General features: G+C 42.0%; 1 protein-coding gene across 1 annotated transcript in view; it reads left to right on the top strand.

Annotated features, from left to right (window-relative positions):
- The window catches only part of Fam135b (family with sequence similarity 135 member B), a 281,146-nt gene that overhangs the window by 173,402 nt on the left and 87,909 nt on the right, over window positions 1-19,835 (top strand). Inside the window, exons 4-7 of the mRNA XM_060389317.1 lie at window positions 4,500-4,639; window positions 8,603-8,673; window positions 12,078-12,251; window positions 18,158-18,284. Coding sequence (XP_060245300.1) covers window positions 4,500-4,639; window positions 8,603-8,673; window positions 12,078-12,251; window positions 18,158-18,284 — 512 coding nt within the window. The remainder of the gene's footprint in view (window positions 1-4,499; window positions 4,640-8,602; window positions 8,674-12,077; window positions 12,252-18,157; window positions 18,285-19,835) is intronic.

Here is a 19,835-nt window from a genome sequence, read left to right on the forward strand (position 1 = left end):
ATGAACCTAGTTGTATTTTTCTACATATAGATATATAGTTAGACCAGGACCATTTGTTGAAGAACCACTTTGGAAATCAATCTGGTACTTTCTCAGACAGGTGGGAATAGTGCTACCTCAAGATCCAGCTATACCACTCCTAGGCATATATCTAAAATATGCTCAAGTATACACAAGGACAATTGCTCAGCTATGTTCATAACAGCTTTATTTGTAATAGCTAGAATCTGGAAACAACCCAGATGCCCCTCAATTGAGGAATGGATACAGAAATTGTGGTACATTTACACAGTGTAATACTACTCAGCAATTAAAAACAGGGAAATCATGAAATTTGCAGGCAAATGGTGGGAACTAGAAAAGATCATCTTGAGTGAGGAATCCCAGAAGCAGAAAGACACACATGGTATATACTCACTTATAAGTGGATATTAGACATACTATAAAGGATAAACATACTAAAATCTGTACAGCTAAAGAAGCTAAGCAGGAAGGAGCACACTGGGTAAGATGTTCATTCTTCATTCACAAGGCAAATGGGATAGAAATTGGAAGAAGGTGAAAACAAGGAATAAGAGCCTATTGCAGAGGGCTTCTGAAAGACTCTACCCAGCAGTGTATTAAAGCAGATGCTGAGACTCATAGACAAACTTTGGGCAGAGTGCAGGAATCTTATGAAAGAAGGGGGAGATAGAAAGACTTGGAAGGATCTGCACCTCCACAAAGAGAGCAACAGAATCAAAAAATCTGCACCGAGGGTTCTTTACTGAGACTGAAACTCAAACCAAGGAGTATCATTCATGGAGATAACCTAGAACCCCTATACAGAGGTAGCCAGTGACAGCTAAGTTTCCAAATGGGTTCCCTAATAAGAGGAGCAGGGACTGTCTCTGATAGGAATTCAGTGGCTAGCTGTTTGGTCAACTCCATCTGAGGGGAAAGTAGCTTTACCAGGCCACAGAGGAAGGCTATGAAAGACAGTCCTGAGGAGACCTGATAGGTAGGGTCCAATGGAAGAGAAGGAGATTCTCCCCTATAAGTGGACTGGGGAAGGAGTATGGGGAGAGATAAGAGAGAGAGAGAGAGAGTGGGATTGGAAGGGGATGAGGGTTGGGCTACAGCTGGGATACAAAATGAATAAATTGTAATAAATAAAAAATTATATTAAAAAATAAACCAAGTTAACCAGACTGATGTTGAACTCACTCTAGCTCAGGAAGGCATAAAATTGTTTTGCTTCTTTGTCTCCTGTGTAGCTGGAATGATAGACCTTGATCACCACCTCAGCACTGTTTATTAGGTCTCTGAAGGATGCAGAACACATACTTTTCCTATTTTGGAGTTCCTTGTGCCTGGTCAGGAGAGTAAGAAGAAGCATAGATGATGTGAATGGGTCCCACTAGTCTGGTAGAGAAACCTACACAAAGAGAACAGAGACCGAGGGTAAAATATTTTAGGAAGTAGCTTTGCTGAGAAGAGAATTGCATTTCCCTTCAGGGTATCAGGAAGAGGGAGAAAGGCTGGGGTATCTGCACATGGACTGTCATCACTGGAGGAGAGAAAATGCAACCAGGGCTACATGGGTACAATGTTGATGGGGCTCACCACCAGGGAGGGGGTCTTATCATCCCTGCACCTTCCCTTATGAATAAACATACAATCCCTGTCGAGTGGTACTAGAAAATGGCACAGAGATCCCCGTTCAGTCTTCTAAGTGCCTGTCCTAGGATGAAGAGGGAATTGCGAGGCTTTGGGATCTTCAATGATGACAGATTCCTGTGACGTAGTTCACCAATATGATCTAAGTCAGAGGACATTTGTCCTTAAAGACCTGTCTAATGCCACTGAATTCAAAAGAAACTGCTCATAAAGCCAGTTCTCAGCACAGCTAAAATGCCATCACTGTGTACCCAGCAGTCCCTGTATGTTCTATGTCATAGGATCCTGGTCTGCTTGGTCGTCTTTATATCCATGGTACTCCACTTCATCAGTTTGGTTGTGCCCATTTTTCACAAGAAAAGCTGCTGTTATAAATGATGATGTCACTTCCCTAAAAAGGAAACAGATTGAGCTTCTTTGCCAGCTGTCCCTCCTGGCAGCAGACAGCTCATGCTGCTCTGACCTTCAGGGGATTTGCTCCATCCATCCTCTTTCATGCTGTTGGTCCTACTTACAGATCAACCTGGCTCTGACAGAGGAAGGAAAGAAGAAAGAGGTAGAGTGGGAAATCAAAATGAAGGTTATCTATACAGAGGAGAATTCTAATTAAAAGCGGTGTCATCTTGACTTCAACTTGGTCTCAATGGAATTTAGAACTTATAGAAGAACAAATTTATTTTGGCTTATAGTCTCAAAGGGTTAGATGGTTGGGAGAGCATGGCAGAAAGCATCAGGTGTGATGGCTAGAGCAGGCATCTGAGAGCTCAATCCTTCAAAACAGAGAAGGGGGGAATGAATGTAGGTGGGGTTTTTTACTTTCAAAATCTGACTTCAGTGACATATTTCCTCCAGCAAGGCCGCACTTTCTAAACCTCCCCAAACCATGCCACCAACTGAGATCACATGTTCATAAGCTAGAGCCAATGGGTATTATTTCACATTCAACCTCCCACAACGCTATTTTGTTTCTCCCCACTGTGCTTTGTAGAGTACTAACCCTTTACCAGAAATGTAGTAAATTTCATTCATTCACCATCTGAAACTTTATTTCTTATTTAAGTAGACAGATATGAGGACACTCTTACATGGTACTTTGCCATGGTCGGTGTTTTAGCCAAAGCAGCTGCAACAAAATAATGTAAACTAGCCATCTGACAAATGACAGAAATGTGTTTCCCACAGCTTTGGAAAATGAGGTCTGAGACCATGATATAGCTGAATGGTTGGATTCTCAGGCCCTGGCTTGGAACAGGCACATTGAAAACTTCTCTGCACTGTCACACTGCAGAAGAAGCAAGTGGTTCATTCTTTGGCCTCTTCCTAGCAGGAAAAGTATCTCATTCACAAAGTCATAGCCTTTGTATCCTTGCTGTAGAACTGGGGGAGGGAGCTGCAATCTCATGTCAGGTCAGTATCAGATCCAGACACACATTCTTAATAAGTCAATTAAAGGAACCAAATTAAAAGAGGAGAAAAAAAGGAGAGTTATTTAATGTGTCTACACCAGGAAAGAGGACAATGAGATTCAGAGAGGCCTGCAGTCTATCTTGTAGTCCTGAAGTGAGGTCAACATTTAAATAGAAGACACCATATCTAAGCAGTTCTGCAAGGTGTGGTCTGCCCACCACTGACCATCATTATCTGGGTTTCAGTTTCAACCTCTAAGATGGTCTAACAAGTTATAAGACTTGTATGAAATCTTTTTTACAGAGGCAAATTCCCCAGTCTGGCTGGAGTCCTTTGCTTCTCCCAAAATGATAGTTCCAAGAAAATTCCCAATTCTTTGGGGTCCATCATTACAACAGTTGGGTAGTCAGATTGAAAGACACAGCTGTTTCTTTGAAATATCATCATTTCTGCTACACCATTTACAATCTTATCACCTTCTAAGGACCAATATTGTCAACTGGTATCACATGAAGTTTATGTTTGAACATGATAATTTGGGATAAACAGGAGCATTCATTCCCCAATAAGAAACTAGTAAGGCATTGGCCTCTAATTTGGGGGCATACTTAAAAGTTTTTTTTTCCCCTTGGGTAGTATGCAAAACATTTAAGTTGCTTTGGAAGCTATTAAGTGTGCTTTATAGATGTATATTATTAGGAGTAAGTAATCAATGTCTTATATAAACATTGACATTATTTTTAATTATTGCATGCTTTTTCCCTCTGAAATATATGTGATGAAGATTTATAGGCATGTACCTACTTCATGCAAATGATGACTCTGGGAAATGGATGCAGAAAGGTATCTTAATCTTGCTGTTCAGTTGAATCAAATTTAATATTAAAATATTGTTTAGGGATTATGAAATAGAACACAGAACACATTGGAGCTCCAACATAATGTAGTCTATTAAGCCGCTTGATAGGACAATGTGAATGTGAAACTTGCCTCAAATTCTCGACGGAACATTTCTCAAATTACACAGTATATGGCAGCATTTATGGTGGTGACGGGTTCTGTGAGCACTCTGGGGTTGTTGCAGAAAGTGCACTTTCTCTATTTTGTTCACCATATTCTTTGTTTCCTGGATGGAGGTGACAGGACTCTTAGAACTGACATGTGATCAGGTGAAGAATTTTGAAAGCACTGACTTCTAGATGGAAACACTCTTCACAGCAAGAGTGACAAAGTCATGTGGCTTATAAGACATTGATCAAAGCTCTCTTGAGAGACAGTTTACTCCAATGAACACACGTTCCTGTGATGGGGTCTCATTCATGATCTTAAGATTTGGAATCAGAGTATCCCCAAGGCCAGAAAGATACCTGGATGGTACTGTGGTTTCAGGATGGTTCTAGAGTTCATCACCTCCTGTTTTTCCTGTTTTGCAGAGAGCAGCAGCCTGCATTCAGCCTTTGTCCATGAGAGTGCTGTGCATAGTCGGGTCTTGCAGATCTTATACAGGAATGAAGAAGTTCCCGTAAATGATGTCATGCTCTTCCGGGCTCATTTGCTCTTAGATGGTGAGAGGGTAAGTCTTGAGCTGTCAGGGTAAATCCACCAGGAAAAATACACATGAGCATGTTCTTGGCATTGTCTGTTAGTGGTTTACATGTGGAGGACTAATTTTGCTGTAGCTAAGATGAAGAATTTGGACAGTTTAACAAGAAGATGCTTAGCCCTATGACAAAGGAGAGGTAGAGATCACAACAAAAAGTGATAATGAACAAAATTACACTATACAGCAGCAGTTCTCAACTTGCGGTTTACAACCCCTTGCAGGGATGGCCTAAGACCATCAGAAAGCAGATATTTACATTACAATTCATAACAGTAAGAAAATTACAGCTATGGAGTAGCAACAAAAATAATTTTATGTTTGGCGGCCACCACAACATGAGGAACTGTTTAGGGGTCTCGACATTACAAAGGTTGAGAGCCACTGTTATATAGAAATCGGAAATCCCTGGAGGAAAATTTCTTTGTGCCCATACGACAGAAGCTAGATAATGCTTATGCAAAATGCTATTTCCCAAGCCCACCACAGACCTGGTGAGTGCTTCAGAGACTAGGTGGGTAGGGGATGAGTTGATTCAGAGGTCGAGCAAGCAGGCATTGCTGGTCTTTCTACAGGGAACACTTGGAAGGTTTAGGACCTGGGGCAGCACTATACTGGAAAGTGGTAGAGCATTCAGGGTTAAACTTAGGGTGGCAAGAGCTGGGATGGGAATTTTATCAAGTAGTGTAGGGCAAGCACAGATGTGAATGTAAAAAAAAAAAAAGGTTCAGGATATGATGTGGGAAACCACAGTGATCTCACCCAATGTAGTAGCGTGTTTACCTTGACCTAGAGGTAACAACCGTGGAGATTTTTCCAAAAGGAAGAGATATGAGATTGACCAAAGTGCAAGTATTACAAATGAGACCAAGGACATGAAGGTGGTTGCTGCTGTTGGCCATGCGGGTCTTGGTGAAGCTCAAGACAAAGAAAGCAACAGTTGAACAGAAACAGGGTCAAGGGTCAAGGGTTGAACCATGTGACAGCCAAAGCTAGCTCAGAGAGATTAGTTCACTTATACCTATGAGATGGAGGACTTCATGTACATAAGGCAGTCAGTAGAAATGGACTATAAGGGTATGTTATGCTGCTGGAGACAACAGTGATAGTCCAGGGTAGGTGAGGGAAGCAAATCTCCTATTGGATAGTGATAGGAGCTGGGTCTACCTGTGAGGACTATCCACTGATCTTATCACCAGTAGCATCTCATATTTGCTAGATGAATTCTGTCAGGACTTTTGCTGAGTGTTTTGTAATTTCTCATTGAGTCATTGCAGTGTGATGAGGGGCTTTCCCAATCCTATTTGATTGATGGGGATGCAGACACTTAGAACTGTGACTTGTCTCCATCACATCACTAGGATGTGGTAAAGTCGTGGTTTAAACAAGAGGTTTCCATAGAGCATGCAGGGTCAGCCTATAGATGTGGTGAGAGAAGGGATCCTCTGGTTTCAAGCTCAGTAGTAAAGCAGAAATAACAACAACCATAACAAATTGCATTATTTGAAATTGTTAACCCATTTTGTACACTTTCTTATTTACTTCACTAAGTATAATGCAATAGCATAAGTAGAATTATTTTACTCCCATGTTATGAATGGGAAAAAAAAGCCAACAGAGATTCAGTGGATAGCAGATTTGTGATTTTCACTTGTAAATTCTGGCTTTTGAAGCTGCTTCCTCAGCCTTTAGGCTACAGTGGACCTTGGGGAAAAAGGGAAGAGTCACTGTATAAACTTATATGAGCGGGAATGTTGCAATTATAATATGTAGTTTTCTATAAACATATATGTGTTAGTGTCTTGCAAGTAAGGTTTAGCAAGATACCAGTGAAAATCATAATCAGGTTTAGTGTAGACTCCATTCTTAGAGAATTACACCCAGTAAATCTAATGTTCATAGGAAGTTTTCAATATCCAGGCAAATGTTTGCTCAAAAAGTCTTTAGATGATTTACTTATCCCATTTTACTTCCAGGAAACTGGTGGTAAGACCTGTGTCTCTTTGGTTGTATATGAAGCATGATTTGTGGTTATACAAAACAAACATAAGAAAAGAAGTATTTACAACACTTGGATTCAGCAAAATGTTAGGTCTTAAATATTTTTTTAAATAACAGTTTTTTAAACCACAAAGGCTTAAAGATAAATTCCATCCATATGTCTCTGCTTGAATTATGCTTAACCCATAAAGACATTTACAGAGAAGCCTTTGAATGGGTGATGTCTGTCCCTGTGGGGTAAGGGTATTCTTGCAAAGAAACAAAAATCAAAATAGGTGAATCTGAGAGAAAATAGTTTTATTCTTTGAAGATTCATAGACACTGCCTCTGCAGTAGTACACTGTTCCTGGAAGCTAGAGGCCACAATGAACGAGGACTAATGTATTCCTTAATGACAAGGAGGTCAGTGGGGACATATGACAAGAAAATAGTCATGGTGCTTTGCCTCAAGTAGAGGAGCACTGCCATCGGAGTGTGGTAAACCATGGCGTTTGCAGGATTTTCCTGATCCAAACAGCTAAGAAATGTCATCCCTGCCTTCCCAGATCCCAGGGATTTTTTTTTCCCGAAAAAAGCTAAAGACCCACGATATGAATGCAAATGTGAAATTACCTGATTTTTCAGCCTGTGCAACTTGTTCAAAACATTTTTAAAAATACCTTGGGGAACTAAACAAAACATGCCTGGCTCACAGATTTGGCTCAGGGGGCTTCCAACTGAAGAGCTCAAAACAAGCCATTATAATCAGAAGTGCTGAATGTGAAGAGAGAAAGGAAGAGGCTCATTGTGAGTTACAGAGGGAGGCTTCAGCCAGCCTGGGAGCAGATAAGAATCCAAGCCTTATGGCATGGAGGCAGTACTGATACTGAATAAATCCAAGGACTGCAGACAAGGAAGACTAGTCTACAGCATATGATTTCCCTATCAACGTGTAAGAGAAGACATGAGAAAACCATTTTGGGGCACACATGGAAAGAACTGTCTTTAAAAAAATGAGTAAAAATAAATGAAGACATGGATGAAATCCAAACATTGAAGGGTGGAGAGTTTATGAAGCTGAAGGAGCTTGAGTCACCTTGGCAATTACTTAGCCGTACTGAATGCCAGCTTCCTCCCCTTAACCTGTGGATGGGGATGCCAGTCATGTGGAGACATCTGAGTGTGAAGGACAACTTCAGGCATCACTGTACAAGTTTGGTTTCACTGACAGCTCACTCTGCCATTCTGCACACAGCAGGTGCTATTCAGTCTCTTACTCATGCCTGGAACCCATGTCAAAACCATTTGAAAAATGAGACTTAAAATGCTTGCAAGATAGATTGTGTTGATTTTCTTTTTTAGTTTTTGTGATTAAAAAATAAGCTGACAGAAGCAACTTAAGGGAGAAAAGGTTTATCCCCCATCACAGTTCAAGCACAGCCTGTCACGGCAGGGAAGTTGAGGTTGCAGTAACGTGAAGCAGCTTGCTACATTGCATCCACAAAGAGGAAGCAGAGAGCAACCAGTCCATGCAAATGCTCAGCACTTAGGATGAGTCTTCTCATATCAGTTAACCTAATCAGGACTATCTCTAATTTGCATCCCAGACTTTGAATATTCCCTCATAGATATGCCTAGAGGTTTATCTCTTAGGAGATTCTGTATTTCATCAACTTGACAATTGAGATTAAGCATGACAAGGATGCTTATTTAATAATTGTTGGGAATATACTTTTACCAAGCCGGCTGTTTGGATCCACTGTTCTTGTATTTTTTGTTTTTCCATTTTATAGCTAATATTCCCAGGTAACCCGCTTATCTAGTACTCTACATGACATCCACAGAGATTCTCACTCTACAGCGAGATTCTGTTTCTCTGTTTTAAGAATCAGTGTGCTAAATGTCCCCATTGGATTGCCAGTTGGCCTCTTAACTCTCTCGGTCTTTGTCTTTCAGGTAGAAGATGCGCTGAGCGAGGTGGAGTTTCAGCTCAAGGTGGACCTGCATTTTACTGATAGTGAGCAGCAGTGAGTGTCACGGACATCCTTGGACTGAGTAGGGGGGTTTCTTCATCCGCCCCTTCCTCACACATGGGGCTTCCTCAAAGACAAAGTGCTCATAGTTTCTCTGGCACAACCAGTTACTGGTAACTTGTGATGTCCCTCGGTAGTTCCAGTCTTCCTGATGCAAATAAACTGATCAAGAAAAGCCCTCGCAGGCATGCCCTGCAGATTGGGTATTAGCTGATTATTATTAGTATCATTCTAGATGCTGTTAAATTGTCAGCCAAGATTAGCCATCACAGCATGTCTGCCAGAGCCAGGAAAAGCTCATTTATGTGGAGTCAGGTTGTTTAGGTTCTGCACACAGAAAACTGCTAACTTTTTGCCTTATTAATGGGTACCTTCTAATAAAAGCATTTTTTTCTATTTGGTACTGATTTGGGGGATTTAAATAATGTCTCCATGAGGATAGACAATCAAAATCCCTTTCAAACCATTCTTGCTGTGTTATTCCCTGTGTCTCTACTGAACATTTGCTATTGTTCTCACCATTCTGAGAACTGAAGATCTATTTATGTAAAACTTGCTGAGAAAATAAGCAGGGAACAGTTTTCTTCCTTCTTGACTGCTTTCTTCAAGCTTGGTTCATGGCCTCTTTCCTTTACCTTGGGCTGCCCTATTTGCTTCTTAGTCTTCCTATATTCTTTCAGGAATTAAATAAACAATATTTCTCCCAGGTATAAAAAGGTAGGACAAAACCTCTTTAATCTCTTATCTCACTTAAGGCTTCTTTCCATGCCTCTTTTAAAAATAAGGTCTTCTTAGTGTAGAATGTTCTCAGCACACACACACACACACACACACACACACCTATTTTTCTTCTTCTTTTTCTTTCTTTCTCTCTAGCTGGTGGATACTAGGGAAAGTCCATTTACACCTAGGTATCAGTGCCCCTGTTTCCTGTTCTCCTGACTTCCCCTGTAATCTGATATCTCTGTAATCACCCTCTAGCAACCACTCAGCCTGAGAACCCTATGCCTCCTGGCTTCAGAAACTTCTACCCATTTCTCCACAATGCACATATCTGGTTGGCTGTAGAACCATACTGTCAGTCACAAACATAGCCCAGAAATTATTGTCTGGCAAGGTCTTCTAATAATTTTAATGACATACTGCAGTTGAAATAGTTTTTCTTGCTAGCAGAAGAGCAGTCATGGGGGAGCCTGATACAGGAAACTGGTCATGTAAAACATATGAAATATAGAAGCTTAGGGAGAGCACTCTTCAACTAGGACATGTACAAATGCCTATGTTTCCTCCAGATATAAATTATAAGTTAGAAATCAGGATTTGAATCATGAAGTCAGGTAGGTGTTTTTGTTTTGGTTTTCTTCCTCCCCCTTTTCTTAACAGCATGTAGAAAACAAGGGGGGGGGAAGGTATGTGTGGAGGGGCTGTTGTTTAATCAGAGTTAGGCCAGCTAATGAGGTCATTCTCATGTATTAGTTTGACAGTGATGGCCCTTCGCTTTGGCCATGTTCATAGATACTGGAGGTAGCAGTGATGATAGCATGTAGTAGATGTGAACCAAGGATGCTGCTAAATACGACAATGTGCAGAACAGCTGTTTCTTCCAAAGCTTTATTCAGTCCCAAAAGTCAGTATTGCATGCTCTGGACCACCATCCTATCTTTGATTTTTGATTTGGTGGGGTCCATCAGAACCTGCTTGCACAGGGTCAGGACACTCATCCCCACATAGCCTTCCCAGTGCCTGCACAGCTCAGCAGATAGGAAATTCATTAATACTTAATGGGATGCTGTGTCTTCCCATGGGTTCTCTTGGTTGGCCTTAATTTTATTCCTTGCAAGTGTGCAGAATAATTCTGCCAGGAGGGCTGCCCTTCCTGTGAGATACTAACTTTTGCTGTAGTTTGCTTATTTTGTTTGTTCAGGTCCTTTATAAAAACCTCAGGCATTCTATTAAAGTTCACCTGTATCTTCTCTCCACTGAGGTTCCCTAGGAAGTAGGCTTTGTCTCCATGAATAGGTGCTGTCCATTCCCCATCACAGAACAGTGATCAATTCTCACCTTAATTTTTCCTTATGAAGGAGGCTTGGGTTATGCCTAACTTCTTGTTTCACTGCCAGGAGCTGACGTCTAAAGGGGCTCACATACTCTAAATACTCACAAATACTGTACAGTAATTCAGACAGAAAAGAGGCAGAAACTCCTGGTCTGGCAGGGCAGTTTTTCTTGTGACTGTGAACAAGTTAAACAATTCATATAAGTTTCACATGTTTTATGAGTGGAATATAATTAGTAAGCACATTATGAGTGTCTTACAGGGAAAAATAGAATATCCAATCCATAGTCAAGAGTAAGATCATTATCATCCAAATTAATGTGAGCCTGAAGGACAGCAGCTTGCTGACACCCATGGCTCTATTCTCTTCCTCTCTTTATCAGGTTTCTTCCTGGTCAAAACATACATGTAGTTACATTTGGCAGGAAGGGTTCACTAGCTGGTGCTCCCTTGCACACAAGCAGCGAGGAGCACAAGGAAAGACAGACCCATGGATGCCCGTGGGAGCCTGCTTTTTCTGTTTTCCCTCCCTGTTCTCTATTTGCTAATCCATGGAGGAAAAAGGGATATTTTCTATGTTGCACTGCCAGGAGATGCCCAAAGTGGCTTTCCACAAACTCTGGTTTCCTGCAACCTGCAGAGCCACAGGGACTGCTTCTCAGCACTTTTGTTTAGGGGGAAAAAACTTTCCTTTTTGTAATAAAGGGTGCTTCTGAGTTTGTCTGTCTGTGGCCTGTCTTTTAAGAATGGATATGCACTGATTACAAAGTGCTAGAACAGAGTGAAGGGGTGACTGCCTAGATCTCGTTAGACCTTCAGCGTGTGCCCTCGATACCATTTAGCCTTTGACCATTCAGTCAGCTGTTGTCATTATTACAAGCATAGGCTTGATCAACTTCTCCATCATGCCCCGTATCAGTGAGATTCGAGAGATGTAAAGATGAGTTAGTCATAGCTCCTGCCCTTGGGTGTTAGTAATCCACCAGAAAACGCAAACCGACAAGGATCCGTGCAGCATTTTAAGAACAATGCCCATCTTATGGGCAAGAAGAGAGGGCAAAAAGGTCCAAAAGATTTGCAGTCTTGAGAGCAGCCCTGGAAAGATCTGGTCATCTTCACCATCTCAGAGGTACAGATTTAGAGGCAGTGACAAAAGAGCTGGGGCCCGGAGCTGCCACATAATCTTCATTCTCCATTTTCCAATTGAGGGGAAAAAAAAAATCTTTCAACCAGGCAGAATATTGCAGGACTGTGTAAGATGTTGCGGCTATAAAGTGGAGCTGCTTGAGTGAAAACAGGGCCAACCAAACATGCTCTAAGAGCTCGCTCCCTTGCCTTTCAGGCTGAGAGATTTGACTGGGACACCGATGATCAGCAGTCGCACACTTGGCCTTCACTTCCATCCCCGGAGGGGTCTGCACCACCAAGTCCCTGTCATGTTCGACTACTTCCACCTGTCAGTGATCTCGGTAACCATCCACGCTGCCCTGGTGGCTCTGCAGCAGCCCCTGATCAGGTATGGAGTTAGAAGTAGCACTAACACTCATTACATGCATCACTGAGAGACAGTTTGCCAAAGGTGGTCAGCACAAAGTAGAGCAGCTTGTTCCTGGTTGGAGACTTAAGCTCGGGTCTCACTGTGTTCCACAGAAGTGGGAGCATGCCAGAGAGAGCCTCAAGATCTGAGACGACTTTGGGGGATTCCGGGGATGGATGGCTTACAAACTATAGCCCACACCTCAGGGATTCCGTTCTTCCCATGGCCTCACATTTACCTAGTGGTGCCTTGAGATGCTCCTCATGTTTCTGAGATACATAGTCTCTGTCTATAAAATTGTGATTATCATCAACATCTATATAAAGTTGTTTTGCCTTTTTTGTTTTGTTTTTTCAATTCCTTTGATTTTTTTTTTTTAGTATATATCAGGTTTCCAGCTCTTTATTACTTAAAATTCAATTTAAGTTTAAATAATGTATACATTGGCACCTTCATATGTGTATATAATTCACTCTGATTATTCTTACTCCCTGCTCCTTTTTCTCTCCATTCCACTCCCGTAAATCTCCTTTCTTCCCTATAAGTTCTTTTAACACATTTATGTCTTTTGTGTGTGTGTGAGTGTGTGTGTGTGTGTGATTAACAAGGGCCATTCATGTGAAGTTTTAGTGAATCTCAGAGGACAAGACTAGCATGTCAGGGATCCACATCCATTCCTTCTCAGAGTCCCTGTTTGCTCAAATATAGGCCTTTGCCTTTCATTGAATCACACTAAAGCATCTCTAAGGGGCAGTGGAGAACTTAGGTTTTCTTCATTGTACAAGTGTAAGGACAGAGTTCATGAAAACTATTGAGGTGGGCTGTGCATGGCCATTCAACAGTGTCTCATAATGGCTGAATATGTTCATGTAGATAATTTTAAAACACTGAGAACATGTGAGTAAAGTTACATATACGTGCAGTGGGATATTTAGGGTAAGTTCTCTTAACACAAAGGAAGGGAATTTGTCCAAATCTCTGTTCTAGACAGCTTCTAAGATTTTTCATGTGTGTGAGGAAAAGCAGAGTCCTCACTGCTTTCAATGTCCATGTTCTAAAAGTTCTGATCTCAGTTAGAGTCTGAGAGTAGAAAATGAGATATTTGCTCTTCCACATAAGATGAGACTTCATCCCTTGACCCAGTTTTGCTTCCTGTTCTACTGACCAACAGAGTCAGTTCAAGTTCTCAGTTACAGTAGGTAAGATGATATATATTGAATAACTAGGACAAAAAGCATTGCCCAAAGACAAGGCAATGTTTGGCTGGCAGGCAAGGTGAAATGATTCTTAAAAGGCAACCCTGGATTTCAGGGAGTGAGTTTGGGGAAAGTGCTAGCACTTAGCAGTGGAAAAGTCTCCGTAGGAGTTAAAACAGCACCTATAGCAAAGAGCAGACAGAAAGGGAAATTCAGAGGTGCAGATAGCACCAGTATGCAAAAGGTGTGAGTCTGGAGCTGAAAGTCAAGGTCAAATAGCCCGTGGTCTTCTGTACCTAATGTTCTCCTGCCCCAAGCCTTTCTAGCTCCTAGACTAAAAGTCCTAGATTGGGGGAAAGGAGGAACATGGGTCAGGAGTCTATGTTTTCTTCCCTCATCACTTCTAATAAGTGTGTATGGCAGACCTGCTGTGCTCCAGGAGAGGCATTAGGATATATAAAGTGAGTTCACAAAGGACATGCAGTGCCCTTGGAACAGGCTTTTCCTTCACAGAGCTCTGATATGGGTATGTTGAGTCACATAGGGCGTTATATAAGAATGTTAGGAAAATGTTATAATGTAGAAACATGGAAAGCAACCCTGACCTTGGGAAGCTGCAACTCCTGCAAAGCACATTCCCCATCTGGATGGCTCCCTTGGATCAGGAAACACTGCTTCAGTGAATGTCTCAGGGTTGGATCTGTGTGCCAAGGGTGAGACAGAGCATCTGTGCCCCTAAGTCAATTTAGACAGCAGCTGGAGACCAGACAACAACTCAGATAGGAAAGGAACTGGTCTCATGGGGTTTGGGGTCCCAGAGAGTAAGGGACATCTCCTTGCTTAATTCCATCACTAATGTCCTGGGTGATCTCAGAATAGCTTATCTCACATCTCTAAATATCTGTTTCACCACATAGACACATAAATTTACATACAAAATGAAGAATTTTGTGACAATAAAGCAGCAGAGATTATATATTATATAGAATAAAATCATATAGACTGTCTCACATGATGAGTACGTGTGTATGTAAAGGTGCTTGAAGCAATTCTAGAAACATGGAAACTAGCAGTTCTAAGATGCATGTATTGTGACCTTGTCTTTAAGAGACTTGAGTCTGTCAGTCATCCATGTGGATTAGCTTCCAAACCAAGTGGTGTGCAAAGTACTGGGGAGGCCTGAGTAGAGTATGTGCTAAAAAAAAGTTTCAGGGCTGGGGGAGCCCCAAGTGCCAAATCTGAGTCCCTACTTTCTCGCTCTGTTCACTTGAGCATGCAGGATTCAGTTTCAGTCTGCAGCAGGAGAATATTGAAAGGATTCGATGACAGCACATAGGAAGTCCTGGGGTATATAGATTTTTTTTTTATATATAAAGCACCCAGCATATTCTGGGATAACCATTTAGCACTGATAAGCTCCTGACAAATGGCAGGCAGCTTGCATTGAGGGGTTGGACGTAAATTAGTTGAGTATACAGAGGCACTGAATGCTTGTATCTGAGAAAAATCAAGTCTTAGCCTCCTCAAAGCTCCCTTAGGCAGGAGGGTCAGTAGTTCAGGCAGGATGACATGTGAGAGGTCCGAAAGGTCCCTAGCACCTGGCATTACCTTTTGGTTCTAGCGGTGCTAAGAGCTCTGATGCCATCTTGCTGCGGGTTTGGAGTCAGGGTGTCTCAGCAGAAAGTTTAACCTTCTGATAAATGGCACACTCTGCAAGCTTTTCAGCAGCAGCCTTCCAGATGGGAGCGCACACAGCTGCTGGAGAGTTAAACTTCACAGATGGGGTAAAAATAGAACCGCCTTCCACTTTCTGGGTTTTGCAAGAATTTTTGTCTTGGTGCATGGTAGCTGGGAACAAAGGGAACCCTCTAAGTGGGAAATACCTGTCAAATAGAGCAAGCACAAGCCTTTTCAGAAAAAAACACCCTCATAACACGTTAGATCCAACAAGGACGCAGCAGAAACCTCAGAGGACCCTTAACCTTCACTGAGAAAACCAAAAACCAAACCAAACCAAACCAAACCAAACCAAACCAAACCAAAACCGAGTCTTTAATCGTCAAGTAAGTGCAACTGAGTCTTACTCAGAGGCTCTGTTCCATATAAAAGCTAACAAGTATCTTAGTTCTTTGTTGGCAGATGTCTTAGAGAAGGAGTTATGAACCATGAATGTATATCAAAAACATGTACATGTTTTTTAAATTCTAGAATGTCTCTACTAACTCCTTCTGGCGGAATGGTAAACTTGCTTTAACTCTTGGTTCAACACAAGTCCAAAAGCAGATGCGGTGATACACACCTGCAATTTCGGCACACAGGAAGTGGGTGAGCAGGAGGGTCAGGAACGTGACCAAGCTGGCATAAATAAAACCCTGTCTCATAAACAAAAACAAAACAAAACAAACGAAAAACAACAGAAACAAACCCAAACCAAATCAAAACAAAGCAAATTCAGGTAGTATTAGTATTATATGCCATTGTTCCTCACTGAGGCAGGGAACCCTCAGGTGCCAAAATGCCAGAAGCTCAAGACACTCGTACGAAATGATATGTTTTCCTATTACCTATATATATACTACTCCTGCATGCTTTAAATTATCCTTAGATTACTTACAATACCAATACAATTATAGCTAAGGGGTTACATAAAATTGGCATCCCATGGGCATGTGTAGATGTGCAGTGAGTGACTCAGTGAATTTGATACCAATTATCTTATCAAGAATAGCTACTAACTAGCTTTTATTTAGTATCACCGTTTGGTACGCCTTACACTGAAGACTAGCTTTTGCTACAGTCAGGAGTCTCTGTGATGCCCCAAGGCTCAAGGGCACTATTAACCCTTCTGTCTAGAGATGAAGTAGGAGATTCAATACAGCTCAGGCCCTAACATGTGGGTGGTGCCACTAGTTTGTAACTCCTGCTAGCTGCATCGTCATGGCTGTCCACTGTGCTACACCATTTCATAAACCTCTCCTCTCTGCTTATTGGCTGCTGTTTACACCCATCGCATTCCAGTGTTGACTTACTCATTTGAATCCCTTTCTAGGTCTATGTGTGCTTACATGTTGCTACTCCAACACCTCATACACTCCCTAGCTTGTTGCTAAAGGCTAATAATATTTGAGTAAATGAATTAAATAGATATATAACCTTAACTTTATTTCTCTGTCAACATTTCAACCAGGAATATGAGTTTCTTATCTGAAATGTGCACCAGTAAACTCAAGCAACTAGAGCAAAGATGATGACCTCTGAGGCTCTGAGGACATTTTTTGGTGGAAACATTTTTTTTTTTTTTTTTTTTTTTGCCATGAGAAACTATTAATCTCGTTGGGAGGTTAAAAGATACCTACAAAGGGGTTTTGTGGTATAAATCATAAATTTAAAAGAACAATTAGAATTTTAATTTCTTTAGAATTTCATGTGAGAGTAGAATATTTTTATTCCCTCTCTCCCCTTTCCAACTTTGCCTGTGCCCTCTCTACTCCCTCTCATACTAATGACCTTATGTCCTTTTCTTCTTTGATTATTATTACATTATATATTTTGTACACACACAACACCTGTGTGTATATAAATACAGCCTGCAGAGTCCATTTAGTATTGCTCATATATATGTGTTTAGCGCTGACCACGTGGTATTGCATAACCTATCAGGTAGCTTGTTCTTTCAGAAGACTGATTCTTTTCTCCCCTCAGCAGGCTATCAGTTGCCTGTAGCTCTTCACCTAGGGTTAGGGTCTTGTGAAATTTCCCCCATGTGAAATGCCATGGTAACTGGTGTACTCATTGTGCATGTGTTGTTTAGGCAACTGTATATTTGAGATTTCATGGGTGTGCTTCCCTGTTATAATATAGAAGACATCCCAACCCCACATACCATTCCGAATACATGCAATCTCATCTGAGTTAGCACAGTTTTAATAGATGAGACCTGAAAGAAGGGTGACTGGGGGATATGCAGGTTTTGCTTATATATTATTAGAAGAAATCACCAAGTGTAAGGTAGAGAGAATGACCATATCCTCAAATATGATATGATCATATGACCTCATCACATTGCCAATTGAGTTTGACATTGATCATGGCTAGCACACTTTACAGATGTTCTTTATAACCAACCTGAACTGGACAAAAACCTGCATAATTTGCTGTTGAAAAGATTACAGGTTCTCACATGGGATGGATATAAGGAAAGCTCTGTTGATTATAACAGGCTAGGACATAGGGCTTGGTTCCTGCATGGATCAAGGAGATGAATGTTGTTTAATGTCTTCCCCAGGAAGGTAAGCAGAAACAGGGAGGGAACTGAGGTTAGAAGGAGCTCATGGCAGGAGATGACTCCATGAGGGCAGAAGCATGATTAACTTGGGAGTGGTCAGGAGTTCTGGTCAGGAGTTCCTGTCTGCTTGCCAGAATTGATATTTCCCTAGAACGGGGCCTCAGCAAGCTTTCCGCTGGTGGGTGTACAGGCATTAGGGTACCTTCTGTACAACTATTGAAGTGTTTCATCCAAGCATACCTACCCATCAGACAGCCTTGACATCACAACACGCACACCCTCCTGCCGGAATCCCCCTAGATCTATGCCACAGGATGCTCAATTGCAGTGCCTACCCCCCTCACAGATGGCTTGGTTAACCCATGATAACTTGTCTCCTGTTTTCCCCTCCCACTTCTTTCTAGTTTCACTCGTCCAGGAAGAGGCTCCTGGTTAGGGAAAGGCGGCCTAGACACAGGACCAGAACAGCCCATGATTTCTTTGGAAAACTTGGTCTTTGGAGCTGGATACTGCAAGCCGACTTCTTCAGAGGTAACGTGCGAATGGGGCCATGCCTCCATATCCCGCAGTTCTCACCTTGCAAGGAATTTGTTCTACGAGGTTCTGTCTTCATTCAGATGTTGCTTTACAGCACTATTTGGCCATTTCTTTCAAGGTCCATCCAGCTTTTCACTTCTCACTAATCGTCTCTCAGACAAATTCTGAGTGTCAATCCCTGCAGTAGTTGTAGGTTTTATGGTCTTATGGTCTTATGGTCTCTCTTCTTTTGGAGGTGAGAGGTCTGTAGGAGGTGCCACTATTGTGAGGATGTTTCCTTCCCACTCTGTGGTGATAGTGAATGTCTGTTGTCAGTAGGTCATGCCCATTTTTAAAACCTGGGTCTACCTTCTGCTTACTCGCTTTCCTTGTTTCTGTCATCTCACATCCAGAGTGGCGTCACTAAGAACCACTAACTTCACGCGCAATCACATACTCTCAGTGTTGTCCTAAATGTAAAAGTCTTAGCCTAGTGCCTGGTGGTTAATACATAAACATGTCTACCTTTCCATTCCCCTTGCTTCCTCCCAAGAGATGCCTGCTACTACTCTTCTCTCATCACTGCATGTGTTGCTCTTAAATACAAGAGACATTTCATTAGCGTCGTCTTCAGAAAAAAAAGCAGCCAATATTACTCAGGGTTGCCCAGAGACATAGAACCAACAAAAATGATTCCTCCCTTGTTGTAATGACTCACATGTTACTAGAGGATGAAAGGCTGCGGATCTGTACTCAGCAAGCTGGAGACCCAGGAGAGCCGATGGCAGGGTTCTAGGCTAAGCCTAAGTACAGAAGCTCGGTAACAATGTCTTAGGAGAAGCAGCTTTTCACTTTGTTGTATCCAGGAACTCAGTGGATTGGACCAGGCCTGTCACTTTTGGGAGGGAAATCTCTTTCGCTCAGGCAGGTCCTTTGTAAAGACACCCATACTGACAGCCACAGCAGTGATTAACCAAACATCTGGATAGCCCAAGACACAGACAAATAGATCCAAGAGATTTATCATGGTGAAACACGTGGCAGCAGTGTGCAAGACTGTGCTTAGCCAGCCCTGCTCACCTTCTGGTACAGCAGGATCTTTGGCCAGATTATTCAGGAAGTGCAGTAAAACACACGCTTTCATTTTCTGGATTTTCCCTAGTTTGAGATCTAGCCAGATCTGGCTGCAAATGTCATGTCTCTCTTTGGGTTAAGCTTCTGTATCATATGTTTTCATGGTCCTGAGGACCCCAAAGAAAGACAGCCACAATTCCCTTGGAAAGATGGAGAACTGAGTGTATAGTAAGGCTTGATATCATGCCTGGCTTTAGAGAACAATAAGAACAGAATGAATGCACACCCTCAATACCCCTGATGCTCACCAAGCTTCCCAGAAGCTGGTGTGCTTCCTTCCTACACAGGAACCTCAAATGAGTGGGAGAAAGAGAGGAGAGAGCTAAGAGTCTGCCAGCATAACATGGGCACCTCTCTATGCATCACTAAATTTATGTTTCAGCATGGGGGTGGCCAGAATAGAAGGCTCTCCACCCTCAAGTTCAACAATAG

Source organism: Meriones unguiculatus, chromosome 8 (genome assembly GCF_030254825.1).
Source record: "Meriones unguiculatus strain TT.TT164.6M chromosome 8, Bangor_MerUng_6.1, whole genome shotgun sequence".
NCBI lineage: Eukaryota > Metazoa > Chordata > Mammalia > Rodentia > Muridae > Meriones > Meriones unguiculatus.